At 38.0% G+C, this 20,335-nt stretch overlaps 1 protein-coding gene across 34 annotated transcripts in view; it reads left to right on the top strand.

Annotated features, from left to right (window-relative positions):
* Dock9 (dedicator of cytokinesis 9) overlaps positions 1–20,335 on the top strand; it is a 286,979-nt gene that overhangs the window by 162,532 nt on the left and 104,112 nt on the right. For 33 of the 34 annotated variants that reach the window (XM_078016277.1, XM_078016273.1, XM_078016264.1 and 30 more), the window contains 8 exons: positions 3,709–3,883; positions 4,789–4,856; positions 11,692–11,766; positions 12,990–13,130; positions 13,597–13,797; positions 14,184–14,306; positions 18,183–18,265; positions 18,828–18,950. In XM_078016277.1, coding sequence (XP_077872403.1) covers positions 3,709–3,883; positions 4,789–4,856; positions 11,692–11,766; positions 12,990–13,130; positions 13,597–13,797; positions 14,184–14,306; positions 18,183–18,265; positions 18,828–18,950 — 989 coding nt within the window. The remainder of the gene's footprint in view (positions 1–3,708; positions 3,884–4,788; positions 4,857–11,691; positions 11,767–12,989; positions 13,131–13,596; positions 13,798–14,183; positions 14,307–18,182; positions 18,266–18,827; positions 18,951–20,335) is intronic. The other variant, XM_078016247.1, reaches the window with a different exon arrangement.

The raw sequence follows: 20,335 nt of genomic DNA, 5'->3' as shown, positions 1-20,335 counted from the left end.
CTTTTGACTGACTGTAGAAATCCAAAGTGAAGTTGTTTGACCTGGAAACGTTAACTGTTACACTGTCTTCTAGATTCTGGTGTTGTTTGGGGCATTTGGTGGTGTTCTTATTCCTTATTCTTTGTGATCTTCTCTTTGCCTATCATCTTCTGAAGTTTAGGTTGTTGTGTGTCTTGATTTTGATTTTTTTTTCCTTTGACAGAGAGTAGTAAATTTTATGTGCAACTTGGAGAGTATTGTTTGACTGTCTTTCGTCTTTTATCTTTGTCTCATTTTGGAAACTGTATATTTTGGCCAGCTTGGTTTTTTCTGAATTCTGGCCAGTATGTTTAACTCTGGGAGATGGCAGAGACTCTGTTTGGGTTTTCCTTCCCATGCCTAGATGTGGATGCTGCCTCCAGGCAGAGAGCTGAGATGATGGTGGACTCACCTCATTCATTTCCCTTCTAGAAGGGGTCATAGGCCCCTGCCCTTGTCTGAAACAGTTGTTTCATCACTTTTGTCTAGTTTTCTAGTAAGTATGGCTGGAGAGAAGTTCAGATCCTGTTATTGCATTTTGACCAGAAGTAGAATGTAGTTTCAAAATCAGATGTCTTCAGAGGCCCAGCAACTAAATTAAGTGACTGAAGAGGTCTGGTTCTAAAGTGTCAGAGAATGCTGAAGATCATGACAAACCAAAGTCCTCCTCAGGTGATGCTACTGGCTCAGTGCTGCTACATTGTCTGGCTTTTCAAAACAACAGAAATACATTATTATAGTTAAATCTTGGCATCTTTAATTATTGGATACTAATAAAACTTCTGTGTAGCAACAACACCCTGCCCTTTGCCTCCGAACAATATAGTAGAATACACGAAAGTGTATTTGACCCTAGATCCAGACTACAGTACTACTCTGTGTTCTTGTTGATGGAAAAATTAGTTTCCATCAACAGCTAATCAGCACATAGATGTTTCTCAGCTTGAAGCTCAAGCTCAGATGAAAGTGCCACTGTAAACATCTGAATTGTATCAAGTGGGTTTATGGACAATGGGAAAGAAGTCATACCAGCGAATTATTAATTGATTAACTTCTTGTAAGTGATTCCCAAGCAGGGAGTTGCATTTGTATTCTCAAGTTGAGAGACCTTTAAGTTTCTTGTTTAGCTGAATTTTCTAGCATTGACTTAAAAAAGTTTAAAGCAAAACTAAAGGAACTCATTTTGAATAGGAAGTAATTATTTTTGTCTTATTAGAGAGTTTTGTTGCATGTCTTTCGCAGAGTACACAGATGTTTTTAGAAACAGCAGCCATGAGCTGCTGTTGGGCCTCTCGTGCATTTCATAATCTAAGGATCTGACGGCAGTGGAGGTCTCTTCCTTTAAGTTCTGTTCTCAGATGTGGCTGATGGTATTTTTCATTCAGTGAATTGTATCTAAGTCTTCAAAAGATTAATTTGTTTTTGTCCATGTCTGTATACTAAGTATCAAAGTCATGATTTAAGTGTTTTTAAAAAGATTATATTTGAATGCTATAAAAAATTAGTTGGTTAGTGTGGTGATTTGAAAGGAATGCCTAAACATAGTTTTGATAGATCTGAAAGAAAGACTGTTTAGAATCTTAAACCCTAAAAGCCTAAAAAAGCTCTAAAGAACTCTTTAAGTGAATTACATTTATATTGCAAATGAAGAAACTTGGGTTCAGAAAGAGAAATAACTTTGATCAAGTTCTAATAATTTTCCCCTATTTTTCACATTTTATTTTCTGAATCATATGTGAGGAGTGGGAGAGTGGGGAGCGAAAACCGATTGGAAAAAAAAAAAAAAAAACGAGCGAAAGCCTTGACTCCTTCCTTGATTCTTGCCTTGATATTTAAGTGAGATCCAAAGTGCTAATTACTGAGCCCACAGAGACAGTCTGTGTGGAGTAGTTTGTTAGACTTTGCCAAGAGCATCGTTGGCTTCACATTTCTAAGAACTGTGCTGCAGAAAACAGAGGGACCTTTGGCAGGGTCACCTGGTGCCTGAGATCTATGCTGAGGCCCAGCAACTAAATTAAGTGACTGACACTTTACAACCAGACTGTGGATACCAACTAGAATTTTCGTGGGTATGGGGTGTTATTCTACTCGGCTCAGATTTGGGGGGAGTTTGTGATTTTTTTTTTTTTGAGGGTACGAGGAATTGAATTCAGGGGCACTTGACCAGTGAACCACATCCCCAGCCCTATTTTGTATTTTATTTAGAGGCAGGGTCTCACTGAGTTGCTTAGTACCTCACTTTTGCTGAGACTGGCTTTGAACTTGCAATCCTCCTGACTCAGCCTCCTGAATTGCTGGGATTACAGGCATTTGCCACTGTGCCCAGCTGAGTCTGTAGCTTGTACCATGTTCCTCAGAGCTGAATTGTCTAATGCCATCAACCTGGCATGATTTTGCCCTCCAGAGTATATTTGCCCTCCAGAGTATGTCTGGAGACATTTTTGATGGTCACAACTCAGGACTATGCTCTTGATATTTGGTGGGTCAAGGCCAGGGAGGTCACTAAAAAAATCATAGAATGTGCAGACAGCCCCTTGCAACAAAGAATTTCTACCCAAATGTCAGTAGTACCAAGGCCTACAAATCTTGGTGTAATGCAGCCTGTATTCTTTGATGGACCTTTGGTATAGTTTTAAATAGTTGTATGAAATACCAATCAGCACCCATCAGCAGATGAGACAGATATTATTTTAATTCACCCTCTCTTGGGCATGACACCCAGAGATGTGAGGCAAGGCTATAGACCTTTGGTAATCATAAATGATGAGAAAGGTCCAGATAAGCCAGTCAAACATATTAATAGCTGTTTAGCTGAAGTTTAGCTTTTAAAAATGTAATACCATATACTTCATTTTCTTTTAAAAAATAGGAGCTAATTAAATATGAATTTTTTACATGAATTTTTCATTTGTTCAACAAATATTTTTCAAGTGCCAATTATCCACCAGATATTGTAAATATTAAGACCATAGCATTGAACAACAGAGCAGGGAGGAAGAGCATGAGAAAAAGATTAACATTAAACAGGGACGAGAGGTGGGAGGGAAAGGGAGAGAGAAGGGAAATTGCATGGAAATGGAAGGTGACCCTCATTGTTATTCAAAATTACATGTAAGAGGATGTGAGGGGAAAAAATATCAAGGGAGAGAAATGAATTACAGTAGAAGGGGTAGAGATAGAAGATGGGAGGGGAGGGGAGGGGAGGGGGGATAGTAGAGGATAGGAAAGATAGCAGAATACAACAGTCACTAGTATGGCAATATGTAAAATCGTGGATATGTAACCGATGTGATTCTACAATCTGTATACGGGGTAAAAATGGGAGTTCATAACCCACTTGAATCAATTGTATGAAATATGATATGTCAAGAGCTTTGTAATGTTTTGAACAACCAATAAAAAAAATTTTTTTTTAAATAAAAATAAAAAGAATGGGAATTGTTGCCCTTGAGGAGCTTCCATTCCACTGGGGGACAGACAGGAAATAAGATAAACATGTAAGAAATGTAATGAGTCAGATGGAAAAGTAAAGATATGGAGAAAATAAATCAGGGAGATTGCACTGTGATGGGGAAGAGTTTATAGTTTTAAATAGTTGTATGAAATACCAATCAGCACCCATCAGCAGATGAGACAGATATTATTTTAAGATAGTTCCAAATGTGTCTCTTTATCCTTTTTCCATTTCAGAACAACAAAGTCAGACGTTTTGCTTTTGAGCTTAAGATGCAAGACAAAAGTAGTTATCTTTTGGCAGCAGACAGTGAAGTAGAAATGGAAGAATGGATCACAATTCTAAACAAGATTCTCCAGCTCAACTTTGAAGCTGCAATGCAAGAAAAGAGAAATGGAGACTCTCATGAAGGTAGGTGGATCTGTCTTTCCACAGGTACACACACTCTATGTGTATCTTTTTTTTTTTTTTTTTTTTAACCAGGTGAATGTAAGGAGAAATGTTGCACAGGTACATGAAGGTAGGACAGAGGTGAGCCTTGAACAGGTAGCTTGTCAGCAAAGATTAAAGTTTACTACTCTGAAATTTTATGTATGGAAATTGTATAGTAGAAGAACCACAGCTTTGGAGGTACAGAAAAAGACCTGGACCTGAGTCCCAGCAATACCAATATTTTAATGTGTGACCTTGGATATACTTGTTATGTTTTCTTATCTTCATTTTACTTACCTGTAAGGGGAGAATACAAATGAAGCTTACTGATTAGATGGGAAGAGTAAATTTAGAAATATATCTCAAGTCCCTTGTGTTGAATCTACACTTAAAATGTTGAAAGTTATTGTTGTCATTAATATCCTTGGAATTTTCAAGACAAAGTTAGAATCACTAGGTATCTCAGATTAAATTGATGGGAAAAATCTGGTAGTGATTTTGATAATTCATGTTATATCTTAAGCTCTTAGATGATTCCTGGCCCTAACTGTCCCCTAGAAATGGTTGGGAGATTTTTTTTTTTTTCAAATGATGTTTCTTTGGTCCCACTAAAGATCCTAATTGGGATAGCCATGAATCTGTTCACACTTGGCATCAGTTCTAATTAGCCTGTTCCAACTATTCAATGCTCTGACTCACCCCTGGGCCTGGGTGCCAGCAATTTTAAAATCTCCTAAGTGTTTATAGTATGCAACCAGAATTATGAACCACCATGTAACTTTGAGAATCTCAAAGTTATATAAAAGAAACAGTCTTCCTCTTTCTGCTTTAAATAAGATATTTTCAATTACAAATAACTCTGGTAGTCTGTTTTGCCATTTCAGATGATGAACAATGCAAATTGGAAGGTTCTGGTTCTGGTTTAGATAGCTACCTGCCTGAACTTGCAAAGGTAACATCATCTTAAGTTTTCTGCTTTTCATTGAACACTACTGATATGCTTTTTATTTTGTGGGTTTATCCAGAATGAGATCTCTTGAAATAATGGCAGTTAACATTATAATCTCTGCCACTGTCTGACCTGAATATGGGGTGATGTGGGATACATTCCAGGCTTGAGTAAGGCAGTCTGTTTTCCAGAGGGCACCCTGCAAAATACTTTCTTTTCATTATTCTTTAAGTGTTTTTACCTCATAGTACCTAATACTGCAGCACACCTACTGAAGCAATAACCAGGGTGCACAGATGCGTGTTCTCATAATAATCTGGTACTTACTATGTTCACGCCTGTGCTTCCTCTATTCACATTAATAGACACAATTCTAGAGGGTGGACATGCTAATCTCTCCTTTAGCCTAAAGAAGTATTGCCTAAGTTATAGAAATTTTTCTGGGGTCACTGTCAATGAAAAAATTGTGATTTTGAGAATCTCAAAAGTTACTGAAAAGCACAAAGGAAAACAAACTACCGTACCACCACCACCACCCAGATTCCCCTCTGTTACTATATTGTCTTTAGTGTAGTTTTAGAAGAAATAAAACATGAGTTACAGTTGAAGTTCTTTTTAAACACTGTCCTTATTCCCATTTTCTTCTTCCCTACAACCCCAGCAATAGACATTCACTATTATGTCTATAAATAAATATATTTATCCTAATGTTTTATATGATTGTTTCATATGATTAAAAATGTTACATAAATGCTAATTACTATGAGTTTTATTCTGTACTTGCTTTTTAGTTCAGCCTTTTTTTTTTTTTTTTGAGATCCATCCTATCTGGTATATGATCTGATTCATCTCCTTTATTGTACTGTTTAAACATTTTATTTTAGCTCTTCTGTTATTGCCATTTTTCTGCTATGAACAATGCTACAATGAATATCCTTGTACTTGTGTCCTGTGTATGAATGATTCTTTTTTAAATGAGAGAACTGTCTTTGTCTTCTCTAGCCCTGTATGTTCTCGCCCTTACTTTCTATTCTTTTTTTTTAATAATATAGTGAAATGGTAGCCCTATACGCCCACATCTTAAACACTATAATAGAAACATGGTTTATCTATATAGGATTATAAATAGACAGACATTCAGCATTGACCTTTATTTCAAGACAACATGGCTGTTCTCAAATATAAATCTCCTTCCCTGGCTAGGACTTGAGAACATTGTTTTTCTTCAGAACTTGGCTGTTTCCACTGAATCTTTTTAGCACCTGCCTATTAAAACTAACTTTAGAGCCACCATCTAACTCCTCCTAGTCTGGGAAGAGTTTTGGCTTGTATGTTTGTGTTTTCATGTTAGGAACTTCCTTTTTTTTTTTCCCTTCGGTACCAGGGATCAAACCCAGGGCTCTGTGTATGCCAGGCAAGTGCTGTATTACTGAGCTGTTCTCTCCACCCCATTGTGTTAGGAACTTCTGAGGATCATAGTTTGCACTGAGATTTGCTATTTTATTTCTGGATTTGTTTCCCTGTTTGGGGGTATTCAGAATTTCTCAAAGCAAACCCTGTTTGGGTTTTAGTTGTTGAAAGCAGTTAATATATGTGTTATAATCTAGAATTCATAAAATAGCTTTATTTGCTTGCTGGGAAGCAGAATGAAAGTCTTTTCCTCTAAACACATATTTATTATTTGAGGCTAATGTTGAATGATTAGAAATCTGTATATTTTCCTATGAAGACGTAAAGGAGTTATGCTCTATTTTCTTCTCTTACTACTGGGGCAACAAAATTCAGTTTTGCTTGATCCTAAGACCAAGGGAAAGTTATAGAAATGCACACACTTGTATATATTCTTATATTGTTTAAAAAAAATTAACATTTAACATTATTTTCAAACTATGTCTTACCACCGAGTTAACTGAAGCCATTTTTGTTGGTTAAATCAATTTAGTTGATTTTAGCCCCTATTTCTTACTTAAAAAAAAAAAGTATAGATGGGCACATTAACTTTATTTTATGTATTTATTTTTATGTGGTGCTGAGGATTGAATCCAGTGCCTGACATGTGTTAGGCAAACACTCTACCACTGAGCTATAGCCCCAGCCCCCGTTTCTTTCTTTTTGTTTTAATTTTTGTTTTTGACTGAGGTGCAACTTAAATAAAGTAAGATACTCAAGTATGGAGTATACAGCTTAATGGAATTCACATTTGTACACAGATATAACCACTTTCCAGAATAATATAGAGAACATTTATAGCATCCCAGAAGACTTTCTTGCACCCCTTACCAACTGATAGTCATTATTTTGATCATCACCATAGATTTGTTTTGGCTGTTCTAGACCTTCCTATGCTTAGAACCATTCAGTTTGTACTAGTTGTGTCAGACCCAATCTTATGTGACTAACATTTTTTAAAAAAATTAAATAGAATTTAATAGAGAATATAAACTACACTGTCATTAATTATTAGACACTTTTATCTATTATCTATATGTGCAAAGAGGGGGGGGGTGCACGCATTGTAACGTATGATATATTCCTTACTTTGGGTTATGATCAAAGCCTGACAAATGAAGTAGGGTACTGTCTTTATTGTGTGTTTCCCCCTAGCTCCCAGCGGTTTTAAAATATTTTTATTTAAGAGAGTAGTAAAGGGCAGAAGGTAATATTTTTGAAGGGAAATTGAAAGAAGAAAATTAAGGTGTATTGTCGCCATCAAAATTAAGGTGTAGCTTGCCGCCATCAGGAGTGTAGGAAGAGATATCTGTCACCTGTGCCTTTTAATGGCCTGGTATGAGGGGCCCAGGCACCAATTAGAAACCTGTGCTTGGTCCCTCAGAACCCAAAACCTGGATGTTTATCATCTCCCTATGGTGTTCCTGGGATGAAGATCATTTGCATCTGTTGGGAAAGCAGAAGAGTTGACTGATGATGGTCATCCTGTTTTAGGAACAATGGATTCCATGACTACAGAATCAGAGATTTAAGTGTGTATGGGGTGTGAGGGGCTAGAGAGCAGGAGACACACAGCTGTGCACAGAGGGAGAGTTCAGTCAGGGGATGAAGGGGTAAAAAGGTCAGTATCAAGGAAGGAAAATGCTAGAAAGGGTCAGGAGGAGGCAGGGCCACAGTTAAGTATGATTTCAGAGAAAGCCCTAGATAAGGGAAGAAGGCTAAAGGTGACTGAAGGTGTAATTTAGTGGCAGTGTCTCTGGTCAGCTTCTCTTTTCTGCCTCACTCATTCTGTTGCCCCGGCTTTTGTTTTCCATTGTGACTGAGACATAGCCAAACAGGATATGGTTGACAGGAAGTTGTTTTAGTGTAAAAATAACCCATGTCCCATTCTAGAATATTGTGGAGGGGCCTTCTGCATATGGCACGAATAAAATGGACTTAGGTTTTCAGGGGATAATAGAATGTATAGCATCAGCCTTCTAAATATTTATATTACATTTACAAACTGTATGGTTAGTCAATTGCTTTCTTCCCTAGAAAATCAGGGGGTAACATGATCAGTTTGTAAACCCCACCAGTAGTTGTTTAATTTCTTTCTGCTTGCATTCATCTTCAGTTACATTGAAACATATACTGTATTTTGTAAAAAATAGTTTGAAGAAAAACCGTCATGCTTGCCCTTATGTTTTCCTGTTTTTGAGCTTTTTTTATACTCAAAAGAACAGTAACTCACTCTTAATTTAGTCTCCCCTTGTGGTTCTGAAAGAGAGGCAGAGTTTTCTTAATCCAAAATTATTCTTCCTATATCCTTAAATTCTTTTTAAGTGAATGAACTTATGTTTCCAGTTAAATCTTCCACAGTTAAATAAAAGAGAATGGTGTCTCAAACTTGATAGTCTTACTGGGGTTGAGTAAGGGCTATAGTGCCAAACTAGCAGAACTTGTCAGAACCCAGACAGTTTAGCAGACATCTTTTCTGAATTTTTAAATTGTAGTAAATGCTTCCTTCCCTTGGTAATTCCTTCAGCCCCTATTGGGCTTCTTCTCTATTCAATGCATCATCTTTAGCCTTGGGAGAGATGGAAGGAACATTAAAAGAAGCTGAATTTGCTTTTTATCTAGCCCACAGCAAAACTATGTATGTAAAGTAGATTGAGCTTTTAGGTTATTATTCATCCAAAGCTGCCCCTTCTTTCCCAAGAAGGCATGTTTCTGATGAAGACTATGAATTCATTGGATGTTATTGGCAACATTAGGATGTTATGTGTCTATTTTGGCTACTAGTTGTTTTGTTGTTGCTGCTGCTGCTGCTGCTGCTGTTTCTTGTAGGTGCCTGCATCCCTACTTGTCTCTAATTCTATGGAGCCCATAGCAGTTTTTCTTACTTTATTAATTTCTCATCTCCTAAACTAGCACAGTCAACTTGATACAAGGAGCATCTTTCAGAAAGGCACCAGGAATTGCATCTGCATTAAGAACCCATTGTTCCATGGTAGCATCTGAGATCATAGTCTTTGCCTTTGTCGAAGAACTCAAGCAGAGGATTCAGAAGTAGAATACACTGTTTGTGGTAGCTTGCAGCACCTAGTACTGATGAAACATAGTACAATTAGGAAACATAGTACAATGTAAAGCAAGTTCTTTGGTTCAGTTCAGTAGATTGCCCTTGTGTATGTTCTGGTTCTTTCTGTGTGAAAAATTAGGAAAAGTTATAAGCAAGATGAAGCAATCTCATCTCCTGTATGGAAGGGGCTACGCCAGCCCCATGCTGTACCCTGAAAACATGAGCAGGACATTTGTAGGAATGCCCTTGTCCTCCAGAAGCCTTCATGTTCCTTCAGAGAGCCTCAGAATAAACTTTGCTGGGCCAAGAGACTTGAGCCATCTTTTCATTCAACCTTTTTATTTAGAAATGAAAACAATCTAGAGAGTCTCATTAGCTTGCAGGGCTTGGTTAACAACTGAATTAGAACTAGAACCAGTTTCTTAGTATTCTAGTGGCCATTTCATTTGGACATAGAGAGTTAATTAAGTATAGTTATGACAGTTTGGGTCATTGCTAAGGATCTATTAAAGCAATTTTAGAGCTGAGAAAATCAAGATTGATGTTTAATTTCTCAATAGACTTGATTAGAAATATAATAATCAACTTTGCTCAGCTACCAGCAAAGAGGATAGGACATCTTCCCCGCTATGGCTGTCATTGCCCCATTACCAAGTGCTGAGAGGTGACTCAGGAAAGTAATGGATGGGAGAGGACAATCTCTTCTCACTCCACAGAAGTTATTATGGAGATTGAGAGTAATAGAAAGCCATGGCTGCCAAGAATAGGCCATGGATTAGAGGTTCCAAGCCTGATAAAAAGCAAGGTTAGAGATGACTTCTCTCATGTGAATCTCTTTGGAAGTCTCATCTGTTTTATCCCACATCTCACATCTCCATAGGTCTGTTTCCCTTAATGGTTTATCTTCTGCCATCCCTTTAGTGTCAGAGCCCCTGGCAGTATCATCCCCCCCCCCCCGCAAGACTTCCTTTCCACCTGCATGCTGATGTCTCTGAATCTGTAACTCTAGCTTTGTTCTCTGCCTTGTGCTTAAGTCCCACGTCTACTGTATGTTTCCACTTGAAACCCCTGCAGGAACGCTCCATTTCTTTAATCACCTTTTCCACAAACTTGCTCTTTTGCCTGAATTTTCTCTCAGTTTGTGGCATCACCATTCAGCAGGCTACCCAAGGTAAAACATGAGATTTGTTAAAGGCATTGTTGTGTAAGACTAGGAGGCTATTGTGACAATCCAGGAAAGATCCTGGGGGCCTGCTAACCTTACCTTGTTTATTCTATTGCTCCAGACCTACCCAAGTAAGGATTCTAAAATGCAAAAGTCATTATTTTATTCTTGTTAAATTTTCGTGGGATATTTTGAATTCTAAATGAAATCCATTTTCTTTAGCAAACAAGTCCCAGATTCATTTCTCTTTCCTTTTCCCCACCATGCCCAACCATTCAGTTATTACAACTTGACCATTTGTGACTTGTCCCTGTGCACCTGTAGTACCTCCTCTTGGAATGTTCTCCTTTCCTTTCCTGGCCAAATGTGCTTGTCCTTCAGGAGGGGTCTCCTTCTGTGGGAGGTCCTTTCTGACTGCCGCTCCTAGTCCAGGTGAGCACCCACCGTACCTTATGCTTTCTTTTGTCATTCTCACTCCTTTATCTATTGTCTCCCCACTGGTGTTCCTTCTGAGTAGGAACTTTGTTCATTCATGTTTCTGTCCCCAGCATGTGGCACATAGTAAGTAGGTGCTCAATGGATATTGAATGAATGAATCTGCATCTTATCCTTCAAAACCTATCATGATTTTCTTCTACCACTCAAAATATATTCCTTCCTTTTCTTCTTTCTCTTTTTGTATCCTCAGTCTTAGACTGGACCCTATTCAATCCTGTCTATTGCCCGAGTTTATTTCCATCCTCATTGTCTGTCCATCTGTCTGTGCAGTCAGCCTGGAATGTCCATGTTTTTCCCCTAGCTATCTAAATTCTGTGCCTTTGTTCAAAACCCATCCCAGAAATCTGTTACTTTATGCAACCTTTCTTAACAATTTGATGCTTAATTATTCTCTTGCACTTTCTTTGGATTGCTTTTGACTCCACAGTTGGTTGCTGGCCTCATAAGGTCAGGGATCACATATGACCTCCACCCCCAGCCCCCCAGCATTTGCATCATATGCCGTTTGCATCTTAGTGTATCTGTTGTTGACATGCAGCTTTCTCTCAGAGATGGGGCATGGTTGTCTAACAGCCTGAATCTAAATGATGGGGAAGCTTTTAAACACTTTTGTATACTTCTGGATATTGTTTAATTTTTTTATTTATTTATCTTGTTATCAGAGTACCAGAGAAGCAGAAATCAAACTGAAAAGTGAAAGCAGAGTTAAACTTTTTTACTTAGACCCAGATGCCCAGGTAAGAACCATTTTAATATTTAAGATTTAAAACTAAGTGGATGGGGAGGAGAAAATTTTTGATGCTTGTTTGTTTCCTTCATTTATTTGGGTTGGTAAGCAGTGTAACAATGTAGAAAATTTGGAGAAAAGAAGAAAAATTAAAATGACCTGTGTTCTCATCATCATAACATAATTATTGTGAATGTTTGATATTCAGTAGATTGTTGAATATTGAGATTTAGCTGAAGACATTCTTAAGTCCACAAGATCATATAATTTGCCTGTTAAGGTAACCATTAGAAAATAGCAAGTATCACTGCAGACACCAGGAGACAGTGATAACTCCTGAGTAGCCACTCTCAGTCCCAGATACAAACCTGACAGTGCTGTGATGCACATCTGTGTCTTAGTAAAATCCAAACACATGTGGTAAGGACCTTCAGGGCTGCCCGGGATAGTGAGCACCACAGAGAGCTGTCTAGAAGGGACAAAGTTTCTGCTCTATTTCAACCTGGGTATTTTTCCTCTTCATTTGTGTGTGTGTGTGTGTGTGTGTGTGTGTGTGTGTGTGTGTGTGTGTGTGTGTGTTTTTAAATAAAACTTCTATTTAACTTGAATAAGTATTTTTCTGTTTCTTCATGAACCTCCTAACCTCCCTCTCACTCCCACCTCCACATTAAATTTGGACAATTTTTGTGTATTGTGATATAATATATATAACATAAAATTTACCATTTTTAAGTATACAGTTTAGTGGCATTAAATACATTCTCATTGTTGTGCAACCATGTCTCCATCCATTTCTGGAGTTTCTTCATCTTCCTACACTGAAGCACTCTATCAGATGGTAATTCCCCATTCCTCCTTCTCCCAGGCCCCTGGTAACCTCTGTTCTACTACTTGTGTCTATGAAGTTGTCTATTTTAGGAATCTCATAAGAGTGGAATCATATAGTATTTGTCCTTTGTGTCTTGCTTCTTTCACTTAACACAGTATTTTCAAGGTCCATCCATATTGTCAGAATTTTCCTCATTTTAATGACTGATTAATATTCACATTTTATTTGTGTGTGGGTGTGTATACACATTTGAAGGTGTATGTATATATATTTGTAACACTGATGTTAATAAATGAGTGTATATAACTTTTCCATATTTTTAGGCAGTTTTGTTTGGATACATTTATAATGGATTTTTAAAGTAGGATAATAATGCATTCATATATTTACATTTTCTTTTAAAGAAGCTTGACTTCCCATCAGCTGAACCAGAAGTAAAGCCATTTGAAGAGAAGTTTGGCAAAAGAATTCTTGTCAAGTGCAATGATTTATCTTTCAATTTGCAATGCTGTGTTGCTGAAAATGAAGAAGGACCCACTACAAATGTAATTTTCCTTTTTAAAATTAAAGATCTTTTTAATGTTCAAAGATTTCAGATATGACATGTTTCCCAGGACAGTGCAGCCTGGATGTGAAGTCATAGAGGTGCAATGTACAGATGAGATGCTTTTGGAGGGCTATGCAGCCTACAGGGACAGGATGTTTGTGACAAAGGATAAGGATGGTAGTATGCTCAGTGCTCAAGCAGGCAGATTTCATCTTAGATGCTTAAGGCAGAGCAACTGTGGCGGATATATTAAGTAGCAAAACATAGAAAGTTAAAATAATTGTTTTGTTTCCTAAAGTGTTTTGTAACCTAATTCTCTGACAAAAAACAAGGCTGTTTATCTATAGTAGTAATTTATGGCAACAATCATAAATAGATCTCATAATTTCTTCTTTGACAGCAGTGTTCTTTTTCTCCCACCGTTTGAACCTCAATGATTATCTGGATTGTTCTGTTTTGTTCAGGTAGAGCCTTTTTTTGTTACCCTGTCCCTGTTTGATATAAAGTACAACAGAAAGATTTCTGCTGATTTCCACGTGGACCTGAATCATTGCTCAGTGCGGCAGATGCTGGTTCCCACATCCCCACCTCTGATGAATGGCAGCCAGAGTCCACCTGCCTTTCAGGACGTCCTTCATGCAGCTGCCATGCAGTATCCAAAGCAGGTGGGGAACAAGGGCCCAGCACTCATATGCTCAGAATTATTTTGCACATGATATACAAAAACATTGAAAATGCCAAAGTGAAACCTTGTAATGCACAAATGAGGTAGCTTGGACTGTTAATTATATGGATAGAATATGTAATTAGACAGCAAAAGCAAATGGAGGGAGAAGTGGTTTTAGTTTCTCATTTCTTTTTCTGAGCTTTTTTGTAGCTGCCTCCCCTGTCATACAGACGTTTTGAACAGATGATCACCTATTGATTATCACCTGGACGCTGATGCCCCCTACAACCGTACCGTTTCACTGTGCTTTGCTGCTTTAATGGTCATGATATTGTTTAATGCAGCTGTGAATTCTACTTACTGAGGAAAACTGGTTTTTTCTAGGGGATATTTTCAGTCACATGCCCTCATCCAGACATATTTCTTGTGGCCAGAATTGAAAAAGTCCTTCAGGGGAGCATCACACATTGTGCTGAGCCATATATGAAAAGTTCAGACTCTTCTAAGGTATGAATGACTTTCATGTTTTATGAAGATAAAAAGCAATCTGAGAAAAGGACTTTATTTCAAAATATTAGATTTTTAAGGTCTTTTTTTATATTCTTTTTATTATTATCATTAGTTGTTCAAAACATTATATAGCTCTTGACATATCATATTTCATACATTTGATTCAAGTGGGTTATGAACTCCTATTTTTACCCTGTATACAGATTGCAGAATCACATCAGTTACACATCCACATTTTTACATACTGCCATACTAGTGTCTGTTGTATTCTGTTGCCTTTCCTATCCTCTACTATCCCCCCTCCCCTTCCCTCCCCTCCCATCTTCTCTCTCTATCCCATCTACTGTAATCAAAATATTAGATTTTTAATAAAACAAAAGGTAAGCCATACTTATAGTCTAAAACATGTAGAATACCGCATATATTTATTCTCTAACTTTATGTGTTCCTTTTTTTTTACTTTTTATTTTTTGGTGGTAGGGATTGAACCCAGGGCCTCATACATACTAAACTCACACTTTGCTACTGATTATAACCCCAACCCTGTGTGTCCAATTTTTAATGCTAGTAGTTCAGCATGTAAATAAAATACTTTGTTTGACTAGTCTCTTCTTATGTCCTAAAGTAGTTCACAAAGGAAGTGCCAGCTTGATTGTAAACTTTCTATCATTAGAAGGTACTTGTATTATAGCCAAACAGAGTTCATTTCATTTGTTGAGATGTCTTTGTATAATAGCCAAACAGAGTTCATTCCACTTGTTGATATGTCTTGTGGGTTCTGGAATTGTATTAGTCCAGTTATACTTGAATGAGACTGGAGTTTGGAGTTGGCTTGGCTCAGATGGTCTGGCCAGTGGTGCCAGTGGTTCAGGTTCACTTGTTTTTTGTTAGAGGATCAAGGTCATTGTGACAGAAGTGATAGGACCTTAGGGAAACATCAAAGATATATATATTTGTTGTATTTTCAAAGAGATGTTTGTTACTTGGGAAGTGCCTATGAATGGACATCCACAGCATTGTTAAATGTTAGAAACCATCTTATATAAGATCTCCTTTCATTTTTCAGAAAACTAAGGCCTGCAAAGCTGTGGTTACCTGTTTAATGTCCCACAGCTATAGTGGCTAATGTGTTCCTATCACTTTGTAGCACATTGTGCCACCAGGTTAAAATAAGCTGTTGAGTATTGCTGCCCTTACTAGTTTTACAATACTTTTAGTTACTTTATTTTTTGAAATGATGCCTCACCATGTTGTCCAGGCTCACCTTGAACTAATGATCCTCCTGCCTCAGTCTCCTGAGTGGCTGGGGTTATGGGCACGTGCCTCTGTTCCCAGCTCTATTTTTTAATGCTGTAAGTAGTCATCTGAGAGAGAGCCTAGATACACTGACAAGGACTGGTCTGCAATAAGAATGAACACACTAGGGAGTCCAGCTGAGGTTTACCGAGTTGATTCAGTTCTTCTGTTCATCACTGTGGCCATCATACGTCACTTGTGTCCACCGAGATGCAGGATGGTCATTAAAGAATAGGCTCCAAGTGTCAGAAGACCTGGGTGGGTGCAGAGTGCCTAACTATCCTGCATACTTTGGTCAGATCACCTCTTTAGCACCCAGATATCCCATCTGTGGGTGCAGGATGATGTTAATATTTGCCCCTGCCTTCCTCTCAGGGACTGGGTAAGGATCAAAAAGATAATGTATGAGCCATTGCTGTAGACACCATGAATCACAGAAAGCATGCAAGGCATCGTGATTTATAATGGCCCCAGTCAACTAAAAGCTCATTTACCAGGCTCATTGCTTCAAACATTAAGCCTTTTTGGCTGATAAAAGCTGAGTAAAGTTTGGTCCCTGGAGAGAAGCCATTTTATTTTTTTAAAAACAAGGCTGTTAAACCTTGGATAAGAACCTCTTTCAGCTCTTCTATGTTTTGAATAATAATCAATGAAGGCTCAGTTAAGATCTACTTTCCAACTGTGGTTGCAGTATACTTGCAAAGCCCATACACATCAGCCTTGTTACTACTGCTTGCCATGTGCACAATTTGAAATTTGGCATGTTGGTGAAAAATTCAGTATCACTGGGCTAAACCTTACTCTGCACACTCCCCAGTGTCCATTGAGCATCTGTTGAAGTCTGCTTTTTCATTACTTATGCCATGTAAAGCCTGTCTAGGGATTCATTTCCTACCTTAAATTAAAGCAGAAATTAAGACTCAGCCATCTCACATCAGCATAGAAGTTTTGGTGGGGATGATACAGTGAGAAGATTATTTTCTTCTATCAAATTTGTCTCTTCCTGTTTTTCATCTAGATGGTCTAGAATGTCACTTAGAATAAATTTTTGTTTATATGAAAAGTCTTTGTAGTATCTACCGTTTAAAAAAAGATAGGAGTAGGGGGAAAGCCAAAGCAGCAAAATCTTATTTTTCTCTCTTTCATATGTTTTTTTTTTTTTTTTTAATCTTTGCACCCTTGGTTAGTTTGAATGAGTTTGAATGAGATGGAGTTTGGAGATGGCCTTATTTGCTTCAGGGAAGAGTGAAATTTATCAAAGCTTTATTCTAGCTTTAAATTTTATGCAAACACTGTTTTACTATATAAATGTAAATATATGTTACTATTAGAATCTAAAAATCTTGAATCTTAAAATGTTTAAGTAAAACTGACTCTCCAGGAATGTTAGACTTTTTTTTTTATCCATGGTCTGCATATGCCTCAGAGCTCACTAACTAACTGGACTTGAGTCCAGTTCACTCAAGCAGGCAGTTCTTCCCATAGCATGATTGTGGGAGGATCATTAAGTTTTGTAACTGGAAGGGATCATGAAAGTATCATGCAAGCCCTTTATTTTTCAGGTGAGCTCAGACAGGTTTAATGGCCTATGGAGACATACAGCTGGGTTCAGGGTGACTTAACTCTATTGTTCTATTACTAAGCGTTCTAACAAGTGATTCTCACACCTGATGGTGCACACAGGTCACTGCAGGTTTCTTCAGGATGAGGTTCTAATCCAGGATGGTTGGGGCAGGACCTGAGATTGCATTTCTAACAACGATACTGACTCTGCAGTTTGACATACCCACTTTGGTTCATAGATGCTAGAATACATTTCCTAAAATTGGTTTGACTTTAATGTCCTCAGTAATGTTAAGGACTCTTTTAACTCACCACCCTATCTGAATCAATCAAACATCTCATTTATAGACCTGCCATATATATGACATGAATGTCTTTGGCGAAAATCAAATATTCCTGTTGTGTACTCAAGGGTTAATCAGTCAATTCACAACAAACCAAAATCGATCATTAGGAAGTAAAAGTAGCAGTTATTTAAATGTAGGAAGCAAAGACACAGCAATTGAAAACCATAGCCTAAGTCTGTACCTAAAAATGTCTTACTAATAAATAACCCCTAAATTGTGAGAATCTGCTCCAACTGGTGGACATTAGGATCTGAGAAAGTTTAGTGTGTTTGTTGATGTTCTCCTTTAATTCTGGTAATGCATTATATTTCAGCATGAATCCAAATATTTTAGTAGTTATTAATAACTCATGGGACTTATAAAGTAGCCCTTAGTTAAAAATACAAATGAAAGTCTGTGAAATAACATGTTTGTTGCCAAAGACCAAAGACATGCATTTTGGAAACAGTAATCATTCAACAATGTTTGAAAATCATAGAGTATATTAAAAAAAGAAGTCTGTGCTGAGTGTGGGTAAGCCATATTCATTCCTACAGGATGTGCTTTTCCATGCATCTGATGCTACAGTGAGAGCTGATTTAAGGAATGTGTGATGATGGCTCTTTAGATCGTAATTCTCTTGTCAGTAGGATTCAGCATCTCATGGCTTTATTCTGATGTCTTCAAGGTTGCCCAGAAGGTGCTCAAGAATGCCAAGCAGGCATGCCAAAGACTAGGACAGTACAGAATGCCATTTGCTTGGGCAGCAAGGTAAGGAGAACAACTTTTATAACATAAATAGATAGACAGGTAGATAAGAAGATAGACCTATTTGGTTTGTTATCCAAGTCAAAGAGGATCTGAATGTGTAAAGCTGAGAGTAAGCAAGCCTAAGTCTGAAAAATCATGTAGCAGACTTACACAGAAGAAAGGTGTTGGACAAAGCGTAGCCATCTAGCACTGAAAGGGTGCGCAGGAGGTCAGCTCAAGAGGGATTCCAGGTCCCTGCCACATGCTTCCAGCTAGGAGTAGGAGGCAGCTGGGGGCAGTTGGGGAGGACTGCAGTGGCCTCTGTCTGTGGACTTTACTTCTTATGCATTTGAATGTGTGTGCTGTTTCTTATGCACAAGCCTGTCTGCTGGAACTGTTTTCTGTGTAAATTGAATTAGTTACATTCATCCTCATTAGTATTTTCCATATTTTTAGATAATGAGGTTTCTGTTAACTACAGCCAATGGAATAGTTATTAGGCTTTGCAGAGGACCAGAGTTAAATGATGAATTTATTTTGATGTTTTAGAAACCCAGTTTAGGAATCTTGTTTTCTATTTCAGGACATTGTTTAAAGATGCATCTGGAAACCTTGATAAAAATGCCAGATTTTCTGCAGTCTACAGGCAAGACAGTAATAAGCTATCGAATGATGACATGCTCAAGTTACTTGCAGACTTTCGGAAGTGAGTTTCAATTCTTACTTGTTTCCACGCCTGAGAAACAGAGGTTGCATGGTGTGGAGAGAGAGATGGGAACAGTCACATAAATTGCTCACCTCAGACTTCAGAGGGAATGGGGAGTGGGCACAGAACATCTCCCCAAGTCCTTCTGAAGGAAGAAAAGATTGGGAACCAGCAGAGTAACCTGATTAATTTTAATTCTGTATGGGATGTTTGGGGTGGTGCTGAGAGGGATAGGTTAGGGGGTAGAGTTGTGCCTAAAAAAGGAATCTGTTGAGGGGCTCTATCAAGAATTGAGAAGGGGCACAGCAAAGCCCTCGAAAGAGGAAATAGGAAGAAGAGAGCTAATTCAAGTGACATCAGAAAGACACAATTACTGGGTTTGATTTCCTGATTGGGTGTTAGGGTGGAAGGAGCCGGAGAGAGGTGGGTAGTCTGAGATAAACAATCCCTAGGTTTCTGATTTTTGAAATGAATTGATACATGGTACCATTAAGGGATGGGGAATTGGGGGAAAGATAACAACTTACATAGTATTTACTTTTTTGCACGAATTATTCTAAATGCTCTTTTAATAATAATGAGAGTATCATTTTCCGTATAGAATTTCTATAACAATAATGCTGTGAACTGCATGACTTCAAGAAACAGATATTTATTCATAGTGCTGAGGGCTTACAGCCTGAAATCAAGATGTTGGCAGGGCCACACCCTCAAAAGTCTTTAGAGGAAGATCCTTCCTTGTCCCTTCTAGCTTCTGATGGCCTCTGGCATTCTTTGGCTCATGGCCAAATGCCCTCCAGTCTCTGCTTCTGTCTTCATGTGACTGTGTTCCTATCTCTGGATTTCCTTCTTAGGAGGAATACTAGCCACATTGGAGCAGGCTAACTAGAGAGACCTTGTGTTAACAGATTACATCTGCAAAGACCCTGTTTCCTTATATGGCCACATTCATTTAGGGATTAGGAATTTGCCAGATCTTTTTGGAGGATACATTTCAATCTATAGCAGTGATTTATGAAGAGATTAAGCAGTATTATTACCACATCACACAGCTGGTAGTAGGTGGAAGTCAGTGTGCCTGAGGGGCGTTCTCTCTCTCTCTCTCTCTCTCTCTCTCTTTTTTTTTTTTTTTTTTTTGGCAGTACTTGGGATTGAACTGAGGGATGCTCTGCCGCTGAGCTACATCCCTGGGCCTTTTTTTTTAAATCGATTTTATTTTTTAAATACATGACAGCGGAATACATTACAATTCTTATTACACATATAGAGCACAATTTTTCATATCTCTGTATATAAAGTAGGTTCACACCAATTCATGTCTTCATACATGTACTTGTCCATCACATTCCACCATCATTGCTAACTCCCTGCCCCCTCCCTTCCCC

Source organism: Ictidomys tridecemlineatus, chromosome 6, assembly GCF_052094955.1.
Source record: "Ictidomys tridecemlineatus isolate mIctTri1 chromosome 6, mIctTri1.hap1, whole genome shotgun sequence".
NCBI lineage: Eukaryota > Metazoa > Chordata > Mammalia > Rodentia > Sciuridae > Ictidomys > Ictidomys tridecemlineatus.
The sequence above is the reverse complement of the archived record's forward strand: the minus strand, read 5'-3'. Positions and strand labels throughout refer to the sequence as shown.